Here is a 22,439-nt window from a genome sequence, read left to right on the forward strand (position 1 = left end):
ACAGCTGCAACTTCGACACGAGAGGAAGGTACAGTCTCATATCTGTTTAGCACAGGCCTGAATGTGGCCCTCCAGGAATCTCTGTCTGGCCCTTGGGATTCTCTGTAGGCCAGACTTTGCTTTGCACCCTCCTTGAGTGCTTTTGCAGCCATAAAGGTGTCCCTTTAGGTTCTGTCTGCAGTCAGGTAGTCTCCTCACATCTCTCTCCCTGCCTCCCCCCAGCTCCCCAATTTATTCTCCCCCCCCCCCCATGTGCATGCACACACTAGCACAGGCAGGCCCCACAGCTCTCGCACAGAACAGGCTGTGGCTGCAAAATGTTACATATTTGGTTGTGATCCAGGTTTTCAGCGAGCGCTTTGAAGGGAGAGGAGGGGGCGGGGAGGTCGGGATGCAGCAAGGCTGCGAACAGCCATAGGGTGGGAGGGTCGCAAGAAGCCTCTTCTCTACCCAGTCCTGCTAAACTGTGTGGGGATTTAAACCCAGGTCTCCCGGGTCCTAGTCCGACACTCTAACCACTACACCACCACTGGCCTTCTGTTCCGTTTCAATTTTCTGCGAATCTCAGGGATGGGGGATCCCATGCTCTCCCACATGCCCGGGAGGTAAACCTGGATGCACGTCTTTTGGGGCTGCATTCTTGGGCAAGTCATGTGACTTGCACGAGAGCATGGCGCCCCAAAACACGTATCTTTCAGGGCCATGCTCTGACATCCCAGGAGCCAATCGGAAGCTAGGGTGTCTTCTGTAATTTCTAGGATGTTTTGTTTAAAATGGGCCAGTTGAGGGGTATGAGATCCTCAGGTCCAAATGCCACCTTCCAGGCCTCTCTGTCAGAATTCCACCCAGAATTCTACACACCTCACCAGCCCTAGTTCACTGCCTCCCACCTAGTCTTTGCCTGGCTGGAATATGTCCCTGAATTCTGACGATGCTTCTTGCTTGGCCTGGAAGGAGGAGAGGAAGAGCTCTCTCTCTCTCTCTGTGTGTGTGTGTGTGTGTGTGTGTGTGTGTGTGTGTGTGTAGGTGTGTGTAGAAACTAACTACTACAAAAGGGTAGAATTAACAATAATTGCTCTAACCGCTTCTGTGTCTGCCTCCACCTCCCTCTGGCATGTGGTCCTCAGAATGTTGCCCAGAAGGGAGTGCGGCTCTTTGGCTGAGAAAGGATTCCCAATCCTTGGCTTTATCTCTCGCCCTTTCTCCTAAAAGGGTGCCTGGAGCATTCCCTAGGTGGGTTTTTCCACAGGGAATGGCCACTCAGGATGCAGTTGCCAGCTTCCCAGCTGCCCCTCAGAGCAGCTGTCATGTGGCAAGAGCCTCTGACCATGGTCACCCAGCAAGATGAGCAACATTTGGCAGGGAGGGTAGCCCAAGTCCTGCTTGCTTTGTGGGCAAACCAGTTGTGGCCACTCCTCGGTGCAAATTGCACACAGGTGTCTTCAAAAGTTCACAGTCTTCTATTATAACACTGTGCATGCGAATCGATTTATCCTGAAGGAGGAGTGAAGGCCGAATCAGGGGAGAAATCAAGTGAATGGCAGAAGGTAGGGACTCCCCACCCCCGCCTTTTCTTCAGAAGCAGAATTTCACACTGAATATGGTATGGATTGCAAAGCGTGTTGTGGGGTCCTGAGACCCGTGGCTTTCATTTACAGCAGAAGAACTGCTGGAGAAGTTAGGAAGAACAGGCAGAGCATTCATGCCAAATTCCATTAATTCTGTGTGCTTTTGTGACCACCCTGCAGCTGAAGCAGAACGATGGAGATCCAAAAGTATGGTGGGCAGCCTCACTTTTTATCTTTCAACCTAGAATCTCCCATTTAAATTGACCCTCTGAATTTTTCGTTAGGAGAGAACCTGCCCAGCAGGATTTTGTTAGTACGGAAAGTTATTTGGCTAAGGAGAGGAGTTTAGTTGTCTTCAAGCTGGGTACGGGTGTGTGGGAGGTTCCATGACATACATTTTCTTTTATAAAGAGAGTTTCAAGGTGGGTAAGGGAGTTGGAAACGGGATGGTGGGAATTGCAGTCCAGAATATCTGGCGGGCAGCAGGGTGGGGAAGGCTGCATTCATGGGCTCCTCCTTCAGCGATGGGCACTTCACTTTATTTCATTTGTTGGATTTATCTTCTGCTGTTCAACCTCAAGGCAGTATATAATATAAAGGCACAAAATAGTACCAAAAAAATTCCACAAAGCCAGCAATCTCAAACAAATACCAGAAAGCAAAATACTGAATTATCAAATTGCTCTCTGTTAGGTGAAGGAGAGCAAGGTGAGAGGGGAAATCTGACAGGGACAGGCTTGTCGTGCTTCAGCCCTAAGAGATGAGGAGAAGCTGTATTTGCCCCAAATTCCTGAGGGTATTGGCATATCTGCGGAAGCTGATCCCCTCTGGTTTTGTAACAGAGGATTGCTAGGTTGATCCTCTTGTAATGGATGTCATTGATCCTACAGATTTGCCCCTTCCTGGTGCCTGTCCAGCTCCTCCGTGTAACTCTGCCCGGGATCACACAACAGAGAGCAATTTGAGAGTTTGATGCCCCATGCAAGCAGACAGTTCCTCTGACTACCTCTCCACTGGGACAGTTCTATTTTCTCTGGAAATTGCAGCACTTATAGCCCCAAACCCTAGAAGCGAATCAAAAGAGAATTATGGGGAGGAATGAGTGGGGGACCAGGGATGGGCAAACTTGTCCATTTTGGTTCTCTCTGTTTCCTAATATTAAGCCCAGTTCTCCACATTTCTGCAGCAGTTTGCTTGTTTTTTAAATCATGAAAATTCACCACCCTTTTAGTGCTAATTTATCCTAATAAACACATATTTGTAGCAGTCTTTCCCTAATATAATGCATTTTTGTATGCTGTTTTCACTGATAATGTGTGTTTTCATGTACATCTCCCCTAACACTTGCATTGCAATATTAGTAGACATTTGAATTTCCAAGGATAGTTGCATTTCTGTTCAAATTAGGTGGTTCCTAGTTTAAATGCAAACATGGTCGGATTCCTCCTCCCACCCTCATGGGCATCCTGGCCAGCCCCTGGGGCTTCCTGGGGCTTTACCTGCTGTTTCCAGAGTATTACATCATGGGAGGACAGCTCATAGGGACAGGAAGGTGGGGGAGGCAGGGTGCCATTTGCAGCGGCATTCCCCTTGCTTATCTAATCCCCCTGGGGAGCACTCAGTTCTCTCTCTGACGAAGCAGAGACTTCTTTTTATAATGTCCTATTGTTCTCTTTAGCACAGCCCATTGCAGTAAGGGGCTGGCTGGTGTGCCTTCTAAATATACCCCAAGGCCTGCTTGAAACAGCCTGCTTAGGGTGGAGATAAGGCTGTTTGTTCTGCGTCCGTTCCAGGATGTGTGGCTGCAGAAAATAAAAAAATGGCCAAGGAAGAAGCCAAGCCTGACCTTCTGAGATAAGACTGCTCCCGCCACAAGTGTGTGCCTGCGCTTCTGCTGCCAGGGTGAGTTTTGACGCATATTGGTCTGGATGCTGTTTGGTTTCTAAGAACAGGAAAGCTTCTAGAAACCACAGCGAACTGGCTGGCACAAGATATGATGTCCTCCTATGACAGCTGGCAATGGTCTAGCTTGTGTGGTATGGCCCCAGAGGAGAGTGGCACTGGAGCAAATCTGCTGGCTGCCAGAAGGAGCCTGTTCCAAGAGCTTGGGTACACACGATTTTCATATACAGTGGTATCTCTGGTTATGTACTTGATTCGTTCTGGAGGTCTGCTCTTAACCTGAAACTGTTCTTAACCTGAAGCACCACTTTAGCTAATGGGATTCCTGCTGCTGCCGCTGCGCCGCTGGAGCACGATTTCTGTTCTCATCCTGAAGCAAAGTTCTTAACCCGAGGTACTATTTCTGGGTTAGTGGAGTCTGTAACCTGAAGCATATGTAACCTGAAGCGTATGTAACCCAAGGTACCACTGTACATGCAGAACAGATGTGGCCATATTATGCTTCCTCCTGCTGTCCTACCAGGAGCAGTGACCATGTTTTGACTCTCTTTCTGTGGCTTTGTCCCATTGATGCAGGAGGTTAACCCCTTCCCTGCCTTGGTGACTCACAAGGATGGAGCCTTCCTCTCCCTGCCCATCTCAGGCCAGAGTTCTCTTCCACACACACACCCTGCCCCTTTGGGCTGTTTCTTGTGGTTCTCCCCCATTGCGCCTTGCCCACAGACTCCCTCCTGAGCATGGTTGGCCCAGGACACTTGGCTACCTGAAGGGGAGCCGTGAGGAAGACCACCCACTCAGCTCAGGCTGGTGCTTTGAATGGCCTTGCTTGGTTCCTCCCCTTGTTTCCTGCTGCATCTCAGGACCAGCTGTCTTGGAATCCTGGCTTGGTTTTTGCACCCATCATGGATACACATTGCCTCCTACAGCCCTCCCCAACTTGATGCCATTCAGATACTGTTGGACTATGGATCTAATCAGTGCTGGCTGTGGCTGGTGGGAGTTGTAGTCCACAACTTCTGGAGGGCATCAGGTTTGGGAAGGCAAGCATACTTCAGCAGGGCAAGTATAAAAGAAAGAAAAGAGTTGTTACAGGAATGATAGACCCTGCATGAAATTATTACACTTAAAAAGAGTCTAATTGGGTTTGGCTGGCAGGCAGTGCCCTGATTGCAGAGATCGACTCAAGTCCTCTTTTATCACGACTAAACTGCAAGGACTAGTTTGTGCAGAAAAGTCCTCTTATCTGCCGAACTCTTACCTCTTCTCCCCACCCACCTCTTTTCTCTCTTCATTTGACATTTCTGTCTCTGAATTTATGCTTTTCTGCTGGGTGAGGAGGAGCTGTTTGCTCCAGTTTCAACAGGAATTGCTGGCTTGGGCCTTATTTGGAAGGCCAGGGATGCAGAAGGGATTAACACTGAGTCTTTGCACCATGAGCTCAGCTAGGTAGGTGCAAGCAGAGTAAATGCAAGGCTGGTTGGAGACAGGCGGAGGCAGAGGGTGGGGGAGAAGAGAAGCTTGTCCAAGGCCTTAGCCAGAACTTTGCTTACCTGCACTAATGAGCGTCATCCACTCCACCCTGCTTCTCTTTTTCACCATGTTGAAGGAGAAGTAAAACTGGGTACTCCACCACCACCTGAACTCCTGTAGGATGCACAGCCCAAAATATTATTTTCCAGCTCTTCTGGGGCTTGAGCTTTTGGGTGTCTCCCCAGATTCTTAACCATTATCTCTCATTGCTCATACATTCCACCTTCCATTGAAGTAGACCCTCAGTTGTTCTTCTGGAGAGGACTATCCCGAGTTCTGAAACATATCGTGGGATGGGCAACCAGTGGCCTTCCTGGTGTTGCTGGACTCCCAGCAGCCTGCATGACCAGTGATCAGGGATGACAGGAGTTGGTAGGCCTTCTGGAGGGCCTCAGGATCCTCATCTCTGCTGAACTTGGTGCAGGGCCAGCGTCACTACTGCCGGTGTTGTGGTCATGTGGCTTGCTCTCAGCCACCGATTTTACCTTGCTGGGGTGTAAATAGGAGCAGAAGAAGCTGCTTCCTCCAGAGTTGTACAGAGCATTGGCCTATCTGCAAGAGAGGGGTGCTTTGTTCCACAGAGCTGTGGCTTTCTTCTTCTGAAAGCTGAGTAATGCAGCCCTGCATGCTGACTCCTGGGGAGAGTCACCGCTACATTGGCAGAAGCACTCAAGCTGCTGATGCCATTTCTTGCATGAAGCTCTTCCTTCCCATGGAGATTCACTAGAGTTCAGGGGTGCCAACTTGAATGAAATATTGCGGGGGCCCGGGGAAGCCCCACCCTGCATAATCGATCACATGATACAGGGCACACACCATTTGAATGGGAATGCCCATCAACTTTGTGGGGGCCCAGCCCCCTCAGATATTTTATTGCGGGGGCCAAAGTCCCCATGGCCCCTGGTGGTTGGCTCCTATGCTAGAGTTCAAACCTTACTCTCTTCAGGAAGCTCTGAGAGAAGACCTTCTCTTTAGTCCTAGCTAGGAATAGTTGCCCCACTTGAATGTAAGAAATCTGATTTATGCTTAGTCAGTCTTTTGTTCCATCTGACTCAATGTTGTCTACACCAGGGGTGGGAAACCTCTGGTTCTCCAAGCATTCTGGGGCTCCCAACTCCCACCTGCCCCAGCCAGCATGGCCAGTGGTTAGCGATGATGGAGGTTGTGGTCCAGGAGCATCAGGAGGACCATAGGTTTCCCATCCCTGGTCCAGAAGAACATTGTTTTTCGGCCTGTTTCTTCAGCCGTGCTCCCTTGGTTTCTATTTCAGGTCACTTACAGGAAAAAGGACTGAGATAGCTGTCAAGGGGTACATGCCAAAATTCTGTGTCCAGAGTTTGCAATTCCAGGACTTACCTTAGAACAAGAAGTTGGTAAACATTCTCCTCTGGAGTTCCCAATCGCCTGCTGATAACAAGATATCTTCTCCTGAGATAGGAGAAGAGAATCACTTGCAAGGAGAGCAGCAGTGGGGCAGGCATCCAGCCCTCCTCGTGTGCTTGCAGTATTGGCACACATCCTGCAACTGTGAGGGATCACTTAAGTGGCCTTCTTGTATGTGCATTTTGAGCAATTATTGGGGGAGGGGCACATGTAGTAATGTATGTAGCAATTATGCCTGGTTGTTTTAAATCATCACTCAGTGCTTAATGCCACAGATGTGCCTACAGGGTCCCCTGGATTAAATTGTAGCAGTTTTGGTTAATTCTTGATTTTTATTTATATTATTTTGTTACGCTCAGTTAATTAGTTAACTAATTAAACAGAATTTGTGTACGACTGAATGGTGAAAAACCTCTAAGCAGTTTACATAAAATGAAATATACATTAAAATTATCAATAAAAGTTAATGGCAAGTTAATCTCCCCCCAAGAAATATCAGTGATGATGATATAATATAATTTTATTATTTATACCCGCCACTCTGGGCGACTTACAGCATATCTAAAAACATAATAAAAACATCAAGCCTTAAAAACTTCCCTCAACAGGGCTGCCTTCAGATGTCTTCTAAAAGTCAGATAGTTGTTTCTTTCCTTGACGTCTGATGAGAGGGCATTCCACAAGGAGGGCGCCACTACCAAGAAGGCTCTCCACCTGGTTCTCTGTAACTTCACTTCTCACAGTGAGGGAACCAGCAGAAGACCCTTGGAGGAGAACCTCAGTGTCTGGGCTGAACGATGGGGGTGGAGACGCTCCTTTAGGTATACTGGGCCGAGGCTGTTTAGGGCTTTAAAGGCCAGCACCAAATAAAATCAAAAGTTTAAAAATATTCATGATAAAATAATACATGAAAATATATGCCAACTTCACATATCTCTAGGTGTGCTTGCCTAAACCAAAATAGTTTTTAGTCGGGGTGAAAGCTGCACAGCCTTTTCCACCCCATTTGTCGCCTGCAAAAGTCTAATTTGTTTGTCCCCACTTTAGTGCTGATGGGGAAACCCCAGCTTCTTTTTGATGTGGTTTTCACTTGTTGAAATCTGACTCTTGAGATCATTACATTGCTGGAAAGCCCTGAGAGGGGACTCCTGTTCTTCCTCAGCACCCTTCTTCCTTCCAGCCTTTGGGTTTTGTGATCCATCATGGGGCATTTAGCATGTGCCCCAAATTCAAATGGCAAGTGAGCCCATGTGATTTAGCAGTGCTCTAGAAAGCCGTGGGAAAGTAGTGGGGGAAATGGGGAAACCAGCCTCGTGACTGAAGCGTTATCGCCTGCAACCCGTTTGTGGGCACCTTTTTGACAGGGCAGCACTGCAAGTGAGAAGAAGGATTTCCAAACAGCATGAAGAGAGGGCATGTGAGTTCTGACAGTTAAGCGAGGGATTTCCCTACAGCAGCAAGAAGTGAGGGCACCTGACTTCTTGCTTGTGGAATCCTATGAACTTGAATGGATCCCCACTTGTTAAAATAAGTCGTTCCTGTTGGCTAATCTTTCCATACATAATTTTGTCAACGTATGCTCAGTATCTTTATTTCTTATTTATGGCACACTGTTTCTAGAGTGAAACATAATCGAAAGGGCAGGGTCTCTGCCACACAGGTGCTACAGTCTGAAGTTTTGAGTGAGGAAGAGGCCAAGAAAGAGAGGTCAACAGACTCTGAGGTTATCAGTGGAAGAACACAGTTGCATAAGTGGATAGAAATCAAAGATGAACCCAAAAACCTCTAAAGAGGGGAGAAGGGAAGCAGACAGTTGGGTCCAAGCTGGTGATCCACACGTTTGCTATCTTTGGCTCCATGAGGAATTGAGGGGCCTGTGCTTACAAACTGATGCTTAAGCAGACATCAGGATAGACAGGATGCAGTACCGAGGGAGGCAGGGATGAGACTGTGAAATCCCGCTACAGTCAAACCTTGGTTGTCAAACATAATCCGTTCCGGAAGCCTGTTCGGCTTCCAAAATGTTCGACAACCGAGGTTCGGCTTCCAATTGGTTGCAGGAGCTTCCTGCACTCAAGCAGAAGCTGCATCGTACGTTCGGTTTCCAAAAAATGTTCAAAAATCAGAGCATTTACTTCCGGGTTATCAGTGTTTGGGAGCCGAAACGTTCCAAAACAGAGGTGTATTTGGGGTTGTTGGGTTCTTAATGTCTTAAGTAGAGAAGAAAGTGCTGTTGACTTTTTAGAAAGCCACGTGCACACCTAATAACTGGCAAGTTGAGGAAACTTCTATTTTAGTCTTGATCAGAGAAAGTGAAGAGCCCAACCAAGAAGCTGGCAAGTGATATGGGTTTGCATTAACCATGGTTTCCATTGATGCACGTGTGACATGAGATTAATCTTGCAAAGGAACCTAGGTTCACTTCGGGGACAGGACGGGGGAGGGAGGGAGCGCACATCTCCACGACTGACTCCCAGTTTGCTGATGCGCTTGGCAAGGTGCCAGCATTGCACCTCCACTGGTCCCACAAATGAACTACATCTGGGTGGGAACAGTGCTCCAGGATGATTAGAAGATATACAATGAGCTTCTGATATGTTGCATGAGTGAACAGTTAAAAGACCAAGTTTTGCTTAGCAAAAAAGTGATGGTGCATTCTGAGTCGCTAATGTCTAAAGTTTCACTGACATGCTTTCATATCAAATGATTTGCATTCATTGATGGCAGTAGAGGCTTGGAAAATTCCTGTTGCCAACATTGCAGCAGCAAGAAAATTTCCCACACCCACAAATACTCTATTTTTATGTGCCAATCAAAGTGAGAATGTCTTCTGAAATTTATGAAAAATGTGAAGTTTCATTCTGATACTGGGGTAGGGAAAGCAAGCAATAGGCTGCATTCATTACTAACATCTAGCCAATTTCTATACAGGCTCTATCACCTTGTGAAACAATGTTATGTATGATCTGCTTTTAGTTTTGCCCACAAACACCTTTTTGAAGGTAGCTGTATTGAACAATGCCCCTGTTTCTCATCAAGTCAGTATTGCAAGGAGTTTATTATTCTGACGAAGTTATCTTGGCCTTAATGAATGAGAAAGCAATCCAGCCAGATTGCTTTATGATGTGCAGGGGGTTGGACTTAATGGCCCTTGGGGGACGTTTTCAACTCCATAATTCTATGATTCCCTACCAGCGATCTCAAGAAACCAAAGCTGTTGCAGTCCAACAGACACAGATAATACAGAGAGGGATTCTTGTGGCTTCATCCTCCATCTCTAAAGCATCCTTCTTCTGAATATCTGTCAAGAAATTATGAAAGCTTTTCTCCCGGTTGTTGACAATTACATGCAGAATAATCCTTATGGAATGGTTTCATCAACTCCTTAGTGAGCATATTTGCACATGACGTACTTCTTGATGCATGGACACAGTGTGAGATGGTCACACATCCAAGATATGTGGTGAATAAATAGAAAGAATCGAGTGGATCCAAACTCTTGCACCAATTTAAATTCCCATGCTAGCACCGGGGGGGGGGGGCAAAGACTGGGTGAAAGGGAAGGTTAGAGAACAGAGGACATCACACACCTCATGCAAACATTCGTCCGCACTGTTACAAACCTGTGCTGGAAGTCTAGTACTACTGAATGCAGTTGTTTGTTTATTTCAGGGAATGTGTGTTTTCTCCGAGTGTCAAATTGAAACATCACGTTTCCCATCAAACTGGGTACACATTTTTGCTTTAGTTATCTTCTGTGACATAATCTGTAAACCTTGGGATGGCTCAACCTTTGGTTACATAACATTTCCCAGACCTGCACATCCCCTTTGGTTGATTCCCACAGGAAACTGGAAGCTTGCCAGCAAGGAGCTGAATCTTAATCTCAGATGGGGGTGGATTTGGTTTGGATTTGCATTTTAATGTGAATCTACCTAATTTGCACTTCCTGAAACAATTCAGAAACCAAAACACTGCAATGTTTCATATTTGCACTTCTTTGAATTTTGTGGCACAGGCCTCCAGCCAAAAGTGTGTACGAGAATGCATGTATTGATGCATTATATTAGGCAAAACTGTATATAAAAATCAATTTTAGGAGAAATGTGATGTAAGATGCTGACAAACTTTTGTGAAGACTTATTTTTTATAACAACAACAACAACAACAACATCATATTTATTGCCCAGCCACTCTGGGCGGCTCCCAATAGAATATTAAAAACACGATAAATAGATCAAATATTAAAAACTTCCCTAAACAGAGCTGCCTTCAGATGTTTTCTAAAAGTTAGGTAGTTGTTTATTTCATTGACATCTGTTGGGAGGGCGTTCCACAGGGCGGGTGCCACTACCAAGAAGGCCCTCTGCCTGGTTTCCTGTAACCTCACTTTTCGCAGAAGGCCCTTGGCGCTGGACCTCAGTGTCCGGGCTGAACGATGGGGGTGGTGACACTTCTTCAGGTATACCAGGCCAAGGCTGTTTAGGGCTTTAAAAAGCACAAACTGCTGCAGAAATGTAGAGAGCTGAATTTGAGGTTGGAAACATAAGCAACTGCACGAAAGCTGGTTTGACAGATCTGTCCACCTTAACTCTCAGCATGTTAACCACTGCTGTATATTTGCACCCCAGGAAGCCATAGAGTCTTTGATCACACCTGTGTGCATTGCAAACGGGGTCAGGGTGGAGATTGTGGGGCCAGAATGGGAGGGGGAGGCAGCCCCAAGGAACAGTGTACAAATCTCGTTCCCATTGCACTGATGTTGTCATTCCATGCACAGTCTGCATGGTTGACTCAGACTGGAACCAGACAGATTTCTATTTATTTGTAAAAGCTGCCTACAGCTTCCGTAAACTTACTGCTGGTGTCTGGTGGGACTAATGGAAGGATGCCCTTTGACAGTGGGTGGGGAGTTGAAACGTGGGCTCCTGGTTCCAAGTTATTCCAAGACTGGGCATGGTTGACATGTTATGAAAGAAGCTGAAGTGTGTTTTTGGAAGGGAAAAACTCACCTCTTGGATGCATCCCTCAGTCTGAGGTTCTCAGCATGAGAAGGACTGCCCTGATGGAGCAGAGTTGAGGAGCCTCCAGCCCTATGAACTGAAGGGAGCCCCTGGGAGCAGTATGGAACTGTGCCAGAATCTCCAACCTGGTAATTTCCAGATGTTTTGAACTACAGCTCCCAGTAACCCCCACCCAGCACAGCTGTGCTAGCTGAGGCTGATGGGGGTTGTAGTCCAAAACATCTGGAGGGAACTGGGTTGGGGAAGGCTAAACTATACTGACAGCGTAATTCTTTATATGCCTCCTCAGAAGCAAAGTTGTGTTGAGGTTCAGTGAGAGGAAAGTTGGTGTACCTGAGGAAAAGCCCTGTGGAACTCAGTGGATCCCATTTCTGTGGTGACATGTTTAGGATTTCAGGGTCAGTTCATAAAATTAACCCTCTGCATGCATTAAACACGCATCTATATTATAGTGCCACACACCCCTGCTTCCATGGAAACGTTAAGCACCCAGTGTCAGTGGGGATTGAAAGCACTTAACTGCAGATTGTGCCAGTGAAGCTACCAAGAGCATCATTTTAAAAGGGTGTAGGTAATTCCAGAACTGTAGGTAATTCCAGAACCCAGAACTCTTTACAATGTTCCCTTCCCTTTGCAGACTCGGGACAATGAGTTTTTAACTACCACGATTGCTGGCACTTCCAGCTGGGCTGAGGAAGACAAGAGTGTTCATGGGGCCGCATGGAGAAGCTTGAGGGGAGCCCTCTGTCGTTGTAAGACCTTGACTGTGAAATAAGCTCTTCAGAATCGCTCAGAATGCTGTTCTTCTTGTTGCCTCTCCTCTTCCAGTCCCAAGGTAATGTATATGTCTTGTTACCACTATTCATGGAAAAATCAGGCCGCACCCCCTGTCTTCACAGTAAAATGGTTCCCTGCATTTACCACCTTGTGTCAGGGTTCCTCCTGGGATTCTGAGGCTTCTTCCAATGCTGCTATTTTGGAGGTGGGGGGTTCAATCACATCCCAGCAAATTCAGGTTGTGTCAGTTAAAAATAGATAAGGGACTCTGGGGCAACAAACTTGCTCCCTCCACCAAATCAGATGTGAGTTTTTTTGTGATCAGGAAATGCACTGGAAAGTGCTTAATGCAACATCATATAACCTTTTCTTTAATAAAAATCAGAAGGAATGCTGGAAAAAAATCTGACATTTTCTAACCTCCCCACAAACTTGGTGCAAAGAAATCGGGATGAAGGCTCGATAAACAGGTCATCCGGAAGTGTCCTAAATTGCTAATGCAGAAGGTCCTCTACAGAGTGCTACTGGTTGATGTAACCGAGGGCTTATCCAGACTTCCTTTTGTGCTGTGTTTCTAGGCACAGGTCTGTGTTTGAAAGTGCCAAGTGTCCCCACCCCCACCCCACCCATGGCGCTTTCCCCATAAAAACCCACTCTTTACTGATGAATCTGAGCAAACAGCATTCCACAGAAAACCCGAATTGCTGTTTGTTCCAATTCAGCGTCAAAGAGTGGTTTTTGTGGAGCAAACAACAAAACACTTGGACGTGGCACTTTAAATCATGGACTTATACCTAGAAAGTGCTGGGGAGAAGCTAAGTGTGGATGAGCCCTAAGAATCCCTTGTAGGGCTGGTCGATATCTGGCTTTCAGCATCATCATATGTCACTGGCTAAACATTGCAATATACTGATATATCATGATGTCTGGAATAAGGATGTAGAAGCATTGACTGGCTTCACAGTCTTTCCCACATTGTGATTTTTGCATAGCATACATACACATCATGATTCATGATAAGCTGCCAGGTCAAAAATTATGAAACTGATGTCACAATATGGACTTCAAACTGGTTTTGGATGATAAATGGATATATTGCCCAGCCCTAATCCCTTCCACATTCCTATATAACCTAGGACTTCTGTTTTAATAATACAGTCAGTGCAAATACTTCTGGGTGTTTTTCTCATGTCCTGATACAATGTCTTGTGTTGTTTGGGGGATGTCTGTGATGCAGGTATTTGTGGGATCAGCGGCGATGAAGGAGACTTCCAGTTTTGTGCAACCAGGAATCAAACAAAGAAAAGCAATATAAGCTATGAAATCCAGAGCGACGGCATCAGCATTGTAAACAGTGCAGAGAAACTGATCCTAAGAGCACCTTTCAGTCCAGAAATTCAGTGTGGACGTTTTACAGGATCCAAGGAGTGTCCTCTGCCACAACAATTGGGGCCTTATCGCATCTGTTTGCACTGGTTTCAGCATGACAGTCTTTTGACGATCACCTATGGGAAGTCCCAAACGAATTTCAGCCTGACTAGCCAGGCATATACCCTGTACTGTCCCATTACAACTGAAAATTCTTCTCAGCATGGCCCCAATGTGCTTTATAGGGTCTCCTATGCCTTTAATAGGGGTGTCCACAACACATCCCTTCCGGACATGTCTGCATATCATTTCTACTTCATAGGTAAGCTTGCTTCTTTTTAGAAGATGTAATTATGGAACCCAAAGGTCCAGCAGGCCCAGGGCCATTCTTGTGTGGCAGCACCCCCTCCCCAGAAAACCAACTTTGCAGCCCAGAGCACAGTGGGCCACAAGCTGGTGTGCAGCTGAAAATTTCCTGGTGTCTCCAGACTGTCAGTATTTTCTGGGAGGGATTCCAAGTATTGGAACTTCAGGTTTGCACAGTTAAAGTGGATTATCCCTAGTGTAACAAGCCACTTAAGAAAACAACAACAATTTTGTTGTTGTTTGGAAAGTAATTCATTGAAAAGTGAGGAATGAAGGGGTGATTAACTGAGAAACTTATAAACAGCCTTACAAGCAAATTGGGATGAATTCAGGATGAATGCTCATTGTCGAATAACTGCATCATGAACAAATGAGAATGCTCAGTGAAGACCAGATAAAGTCTCACTGTCACATAAGCTTTGTATAATCAAATTGGGGTGAATGCTGAATAAACCAGCCATCTGGAGGAACCCACCAATAAGCAAGCTGGGTTATATAGCCATATTTCATAGAGCCACCTGTTCACCAATTCCTCGCTTTGCCAAAGCCTTGGCTATAAGCTAACCCATCCATGTCTGGAGGGCAGGAGGGCATGGAGCCCTGAAAGATCTTATATGGGGAATCATAGGTGGAAGTACTCATTTCCCCTAATTCAAATTCCTCCCCCCTCCACTCCCTCTATCATCTCATGGTCCAGTGGCTTCTCCTCTGGGTATACCAGACCTGTGCGTGGAACAAACGCTGAGGGCAGGTGGTGGGCTGTTGTATGTACCTAGAGGGGGGAGAGAGGAGGAAAGAGGTGGGGGTGCATGTGCAGGGACGTGCATCGAGCAGTCCTATGGCAGGAAGTGGAAGGGGAAGAAGCTAACCAAATAGGACAAAATGATGAGTTTGTTAACCAAGGAGAAGTGGCGGCGGAGGTTTGTCTTAAGACACACAATGATCAAAGCTGTCTAATGAGCTACTATAACCAGGGCTATATGCACTGCAAAAAGAAAATTCACACGCCCTTCCCCCAAAGTAAGTAACCATTCCCAATTATCCAGAGAAACCAGCTATTCTGTGGAGGCCCTGCCTCCCTTGACAACTGGAAACCTTCTTGGACCCCTTTGCCAGCTCCTGAGAGTTTGTGAGGTACAGGTTATGTTTCTGGACATATGTTTACGATTATGAACGATAAGCTAGGACCTTATTTTTAAAAAACTAAACCTGAGTTTATCTGGATGCTGAATCTGTGCCTTTTCTGCTCCTTTCATAGCATGAGTAAGGAGTCCTGTAGCCTGGAATATAATCCCTAATGAGACTGTTCCTTTTTTGCTTCCTTTTTGTGTTTGATTATGGGACAGGTGATCAAGGAAAGACACCTGTTCGAGTATGTGATATGGAAGGAAAAGTTAGGAGCGTAGAAGAAAAGCTGAAGACCCTGGAAAAAGGCGGGAAGCTTGGCAAGAGTGGCAGGAACGGCCTTCGGCCAAACCCATTTGAGTAAGTATTCATGAGCCAGTCAACACTTTCTGCTGGTGAACTATTTATTTAAGAAATCTGTATGCCATCCTTTGTCAAAAAGCTCCAGGGCAGTTTACAGTGCCGCAGCATAATAAACAATGTAACATACATACACCACACAATAGCCATAAAATACAAAATAATATAAAACAACAGTGTCAGATTATTCGCAGTGTCAACCCAGCAATAAACTTCGCAGCTCAGCCCCTGGGAAATGCAACCGTCTAGAAACCTGTTATCATCTACTCCTGTCAGGTGCAACTATAAAAAAAATTCTGTGTGACTCTGTGAATCCCCGCTACCGCTTCTCTGTGGCAAAGTGGGGGTGGTGGGGGAACAATGTGTACAAGCCACAGGAAGTGTACGTGTGTGTCTGTGTTACTCTTCCCACACTTGAGGAGGCTTTGTATTGTCTGCATTTTTAAGCAAGCAGACCCTGATTCACACTTCTGGAGTACACAGAGAAAATGCCATTCTTCTTAGCTTTTGCACATCTCCAAATGTTGTGATACCAATGCTCATTTCTGAAAATTCACAAAATGTGTATTTTTAGGTTAAAATGCCTACACAAATACACATGTAGAAAAATGCAGTTCCAATACTTTCCCAAAAAAATGTATTTTTTCAAAAAATAATAAATCTTGGGGACATCAAACTCTGCACGAAGGCATCCAAAACAGACCTGGGCAGGAAATATCCACCTGTCACTCCTGTTGCTCACTGTGGCTCCCTCTCCCTCTCCATCCCCAACATAGAAGATGTACACCTGGGAATTCCAGGTGCAGGAAGAGGCTAAGCAATCTCCACCTGCTGCTCCTCTTCAGGAATGGTCCCTCTTCTCCTTACGCCCAGCTGCTTTGCAGGGAGAATTGGTGAAGACTGGATTCCAAGATGTGTGTTTGCCACCGGATGCAGAGATCCACTTTGAGTAAATCCCACTTCCCCAGCTCAGCACACTTTTCCAGCTGGTCACTGTAGCTGTGTCCCACCTTTCCCATGATCTTCATCAGATGCCCCTCACCCACTGTTTACACTGGAAGCACAGCTTTACCTTGGAGCTTTTCATCTGATACGCGTAGCAAGTGCAAGGCCCCAGACTGTGATTTGTTCAGTATGGAAAAAGGTTACTGCCCCCTACTCCCTGGCAGGGTCTGATCTGGCATGGGCTCCCTGCACCTGCAGGCTCAGTGAGCAACAGGTGTGATGTAGCAATATTACAACCAGACCTCAAAGTAGCACCTGCAAATATTGGAAATGTGCCAGCATTGCATAGGCAGTCTGCTCTCTACTGCTGCGTCATCTTGTTCAATATTGCTTATGTTTATGTTTACCTTCACTAATCTGGCGCTGTCCAAGTGTTTTGGACTACAGCCCCCATCATCCCTGACCAGCTTGGTGACGGCTGGGTTTCCTATATGGGTTTTTCACCTATCTAAAGGAGCCAAAGACTGAACCTGGGGACCTTCTGCATGCGCAGATCCTGACTATGTCCAGATACTCTGAATATTGTGGCTTGCCAACTATGAAACATATCAGTGACTCAATACAGTTCCATGCTTCCTAGCGGGTACAGTCAATTCTGAAACAGTGTCGCATGCCATTATGCAAATATCGAAACCATACCTTACCAGCTTTCATTCACTGATACCAAATATTAGCTGAATATTAATCAAAATGCAGACATTCAGAAAAATAGCCTGTGATTATTTGACAGCAGCCTCTGACAAGGCTTCTTGGAAGCAAATTTGTTCTAAAAGCAAAAGTCCACAATACCAAACATACTTGAAGGCTAATAAATGACCAAGTTGTATCAGCTTCTTTCCTTGGCACATACAGTTACCCAGGAAGTAGCTGTGTGGACCCTGGTATCTCCAGCCATACTCAGTTAACCTTTTCCCGACAGGTTGCTCCAGCGTTTGGAGTCAGAGTTGGGAGAAACAGAATTCCAAGGGAAGAACAAGACTTTTGGGAAGGGAGCACTGCTACATGCAAGCGTCTGGAATTTCCAGTCCTTGAGTCATCAGAATATAACTTTTGGACCCAAGCTGGAGGTGAGTAAAGGGAGAAAGGACCATTTAAAATTACCTGCCATACAAATTATTGCTCCATCCTTACCTCCCCATTGCAAGAAGTTTCCTTCTCTGTAGGGGAGAAATTCAGTTCCGTTAACACCAAACTTACCTCATTCACATTTTCTGACGCAGCATGAAAACCGAAAGGCAGCCATCCTTCACAGCCCACACTTTTCCAATTTTTGTCAAGTAATGTGTACAAAAGTGCATATACCAGGACAAAGTGTTCATAAAAATGTCTGTCTTAGTGAAAATAGCACACACCAACATATTGCGGAAATTGCTTTGCAATAAGTTCACATTAAGCAAAAACACATACAAACATGTACATCGGGATAAATTAGCACTAAAATTCTGATTAGTTTTCATTATGATTTTTTAAAATTGCAAATTGAAAGGTGGAGAACAGAACTTAAAGCTGGGAAAATGAGAAGCTGAGAGAAACCCAAATGGAACTGGACCACCCCCTTTTCCTCTTCTACAAAGTATTTTATTTTCTTTTTGCAGGAGGACAAAGAGGTTCGTGGCTTTGAAGTGATGCTGCCTAAAGCGGTCCTGGACAAAGTCGTCCTTGCAAAACCCAAACTCGGGCGCAGGCCTGCCACACCGAGGGCAGTGCTGCTGGTGGTTTCAAGCTCCACCCTCTTTCAGGTAAGGATGTGCAGAGAGGCTGCGGGTACGTCCTCCGAGGAAACTCACCTATCAGGCACAGAGATGTGAAGCTCCTTCAGGGATGAGTTTCTGCAGCAAGAGCACCAGATGTTTCAGCACCATTTGGCAAAACAATCCCTGCCCAACTTATTGAGGTCTTTCGTGAACTAGATGGTGGCATCTTTAAACTATAGGGTTTCTTTTTGGGGTGGGGTGGGGAATCAGTCTGTATGATGCCCTGAATGCCTTCCAATTCTTTGGTTTCTGTGAGGGTAGACAGTATGGGAACAAGCCTGCTAAACCAGCCCCTTTCTCTAGGAAACTGTAAGACAATGGCCGTAGCTGACTGCTTAAACACCATGATGAGCACAACAGATGAAGTCACCTTGTGCCAAAGGGCAAATGGGTGGGCCTTTCCCCTCAGCTGCCTGGTACTTAGAAACCAGGGTAGTTGTGCGAGAGCTGAGCAGCAAGAAAGCAGGCTGAGGAGCTGGACACAGACCCATGCTTGATTTGTGCTTGCATCCAAGGCAGTAACGAAGGGAGAAGCAAATTCTCTTAGGGTGTAAATACACCTCCATCTTAGGCTCAGGTTGTATATATGTGTAAATAAACCATATATCCAGTGCTTTTTTTTCCAGAAGGTACTCAAGGGTACACAGTACCGGCACCTCTCTTTTTGTTGTTGTTGTTGTTAAAAAGTGTGGCACTTACTGTAACAACTTCATGGTGAGTACCGGCACCTATTTTTCTAGAAAAAAAAGCACTTCATATATCCTAAAGGCACCACAAATCTCAACCAACCCTCACTCAAAGGAAACCAAAGCTGGGTAAGTGCCTGGAACCCTAGGAGTCTCTCACTGCTCAGAGATGGGGGTTGGCGTGGAACACAATGAAATTTCACCCCCTTCTTGTTCTGTTATATCTCATCCTGGCCCTCCAGATTACTTTTGCAAATTATCTGCTGGTGCGACAAGGAAAGCAGTTGCTGCTTTGAGATTCTGCATGATGCCCATGCTTATCTATGTGGGCTTTCGTTCTGCTTGGTTGGTTGTAAGTCGCTTTGGGTTGTCTTGGGCTTGATAAAATGACTAACAAATTTAATAAATAATAACAAATAATAATAATAATATGTTGAGAGGGAGGATATGCTGGAGTACTTTTAAGTGGCTGTTTATGCACTTGTGGCCAGGGACAGGCAGAGAGTGATTTTTTTCACCAGGTATTATAGTATTCACTGTATAATTCCCCTAGGGGGAATATAGACATTCTCCAGTTTCTCTTTTTTGAACAGTAGGCTGAAAATCTGTTGCCTAATGGTTGATAGGGCTAAATATGTTGCATATAAGGTTTCTGTGACCTGATTTGCGCAACACAGTAAGCCAGTCTATGGCTTAGCAAGACCACACAAACCTGCAAGCTATCACGGACAAGTTCACGGCTACTTTGTTGCTTTCTAGTCTTTTTTTTACTGTTGCACTGCACTGAACTAATAGCATGTTGTCCAATTTGGGATTCTCCTCACTAGCCAGGAACTGTAGCCAGAAACATGTCCTGCTTGCCTTGAAGTCTCTAGGCCCCATCCCCGGCTGATTTCCCTTGGGTCCAACTTGTATGCTCCTGGATGAAATATGGAGCACAGGAAGCTCCAGACTACAAGGGAACAGACTGGTCCTGCCAATAAAGCATCACTTAACTGAAAACTGAGCAGTTAGCTTCCTCCTTTAGGGCATCAACTGAAACGTCTTCCAAGCCAGGGATAAATTCCACACTTGCTGAAACATCAGCTGCATTCCGACAAGCTCAGGTCGTGGCATGAAGTTCTTGGGTTCTGCTGCTGTTGGGAGAAAGAGACTCAAATTCTGCATGTGATGGTGGTGACTGTGTACAGGCAGGATCAGGTCCACATGGAGGGAAGGTTGGGCAGAACCAGGTTTCATGAAGCAATACTGCCCCAAGAGGAGAGACATGCAGGTGGACTTTGGAATGCCTTGGTATGCACAGACTACACAAATGGGCTGTAAAAATGAGGTGACTTGGGTGGTCTCAAATTCTCTGATCTTTATTTCCTGCAGGACCAAAGTTCTTCTGACCAGATCCTGGGTGGGAAAGTGATTGGCCTCTCCATCTGGAACACTTCAGTCCATGGCCTGCTCAGAGAGGAGCGGGTGGCACTCACTTTCTGGCACAACAGTCTTCCGGTAGGCCCTGAAAACCTTCATTCCACTCAGAAGATCACGGCATCTGCTGGTGTCCCTTCTGATGTGGCTAAATTCTCCCTAAAGCTCGGCTGTTTTCCAGTATGAATTTACAACTCAGGTTTTAGCATTGCATGTGGAACCTTCTGAAAATCTTGGCCTGGTCACTTTTTCAAAGAGAGAAACACCACCAAGTGACAACTTCCTGTGCTGAAATTATTCTATGGATGCTTGTTCTTGGAACCGAACCCCTATTTTCCAATCTCCTCTCTACAGTCAGGATTCCCACTAAGCCCACTAAGCATGCCCAGTCCTCACAGAGCTATTTTTACTCCTCACCCTAAACATTTCTTGCACTCTTGCAAAAACTGCAATGTAGGGAGTTGGACTAGATTGGTCCCTCCCAACTCTTTGATTCTGTGAAATCCTTCTGCACTTCTGTAACCTGCCAATTCCTGCCTCCTGTGCAGATTTTGCCATTTGCTTCCATAAGGTTGCATACAGAACTGAGGTTGCTATCACTAGGAACATAGGGGGCTGCCTTATACTGAGTTAGATCATTGATCTATTTAGCTCAGTGTTTCCTACACTGACTGGCAGCAGCTATTTATGTTTTCAGGCAGGAGTCTCTCCCAACCCCACCTGGAGATGATGATGATGATGATGATGATAATGTTGCTCATCTGGCTGGGTTTCCCCAGCCACTCTGGGCAGCTCCCAACAGAATATTAAAAACACAATAAAATATCAAACATTAAAAACTTCCCATGGGGGATTGAAACTAAGACTTTCTGCATGCAAAGCAGATGCTCTTACTGCCTGTTTCCCAAAGTATATTGCTCCTGTCTTTCTATCTCTGCTTCACTGGGTGGAAGTATATTTAAGAGAATGTGTAGTTGTGAGAAAGCTGTAGGGATATCTCACTTAACAGCCATGTTTCCCTGTTTTGGCTTTTAAATTAAATCACCTGTGTTAAATTCACCCTCTGGTATTTGTTCTTTCAGGCGAACGTGACTCCCCAGTGTGTGTTCTGGGACACTGGCTCTGAAGGTAAGTTCCTACAGTAGCTGGGGTGGGTGAGATGCTTGGAAGGAATTCCCCTGAGACCTCCTTCCACATTCCCTGTACAGTATTTGGTTGCTCCTTGAGAGCATGCGAAACCAGGTGTGCAAAACACACCCTCCCCCTGCAGTAGCCCACATTAAGGACGGACTATTTGCACCAGAGTTCCCCAAATTTCTGAGAGCTGAAGCAGACTTTTCTCTGTGTTAAAAATTGGAGGGGCCCTTTTTCCACCTGAAATGATGTACGTTGGCAGCATGTATGAATTATCACTGTCTGGAGTTTCGGCATGAGTCACAGTTCTGGACATACCTCTTGGTTGGAAACAGGTTGGGACAAAAGCAGTTCAAGTTTCAGAGGCCTGCCTGAATAAAAAAACTTCTTGGGAGACATCTAGGAGCAGGCAGGGACGATTCCTGGGAAGCCTCCACTGTCACGAGTTCCACAGGACAGCGGTCCTGCTCACAAAACCCTCGGTCCCTAGTAAAGGCCGACTGAATCTTACAGGTGCAGAGAACTTTCTGTCTGGATTAGTAGAACCCAACAGACCTCTCCCACACTGTATATGTTGTAGAACCATAGAACTGTAGAGTTGTAAATGACCCAAAGGGTCCTCTAGCTCAACCCCTTGCAATGTATAGCCTTGCTCACTTCCTTTACATGGGGACACTCACCTGCAGTGAGGCTTCTCCTTTTCACCCCTAGCTGGCCACCCAGGCAAGTGGAATTCGTCTGGCTGTGAAGCAGAACAACGAGCGGACCGAACCATCTGCCGCTGTGACCATCTCACCTTTTTTGCTGTGTTAATGGTGAGTACTGGTGGCTCCCATGCCAGGTAGACCTGTGCAAAGATTTTCCTGCCCCACCCCCCATTCTCTGTCCTTTTTAAACTATCTCCTTCCACCTTCAGATGTCCTCCCCAGAAATCGACCGCAGCCACCAGGTCTACCTGACCTTGATCACTTACATTGGGTGTATTGTTTCGGCCGTGGCATCGTTCTTCACCATCTTCTTCTTCCTCTGCACAAAGTA

General features: G+C 46.0%; 1 protein-coding gene across 7 annotated transcripts in view; it reads left to right on the forward strand.

Moving 5' to 3' along the window:
* ADGRG1 (adhesion G protein-coupled receptor G1) overlaps nucleotides 1-22,439 on the forward strand; it is a 40,096-nt gene that overhangs the window by 8,429 nt on the left and 9,228 nt on the right. For 3 of the 7 annotated variants that reach the window (XM_081017019.1, XM_081017017.1, XM_081017018.1), the window contains exons 2-10: nucleotides 12,045-12,242; nucleotides 13,422-13,874; nucleotides 15,265-15,403; nucleotides 17,328-17,475; nucleotides 18,004-18,147; nucleotides 20,223-20,348; nucleotides 21,350-21,395; nucleotides 22,113-22,216; nucleotides 22,318-22,436. In XM_081017019.1, the coding sequence (XP_080873145.1) occupies nucleotides 12,203-12,242; nucleotides 13,422-13,874; nucleotides 15,265-15,403; nucleotides 17,328-17,475; nucleotides 18,004-18,147; nucleotides 20,223-20,348; nucleotides 21,350-21,395; nucleotides 22,113-22,216; nucleotides 22,318-22,436 (1,319 nt within the window). In that variant the 5' untranslated portion in view covers nucleotides 12,045-12,202. Of the gene's footprint in view, nucleotides 1-1,528; nucleotides 1,548-3,246; nucleotides 3,471-12,044; nucleotides 12,243-13,421; nucleotides 13,875-15,264; nucleotides 15,404-17,327; nucleotides 17,476-18,003; nucleotides 18,148-20,222; nucleotides 20,349-21,349; nucleotides 21,396-22,112; nucleotides 22,217-22,317; nucleotides 22,437-22,439 lie in introns of those variants that run through there. The other 4 variants (XM_081017014.1, XM_081017015.1, XM_081017016.1 and 1 more) reach the window with 3 other exon arrangements.

The sequence above is a fragment of the Podarcis pityusensis genome (assembly GCF_964106645.2).
Source record: "Podarcis pityusensis genome assembly, chromosome: 8".
NCBI lineage: Eukaryota > Metazoa > Chordata > Lepidosauria > Squamata > Lacertidae > Podarcis > Podarcis pityusensis.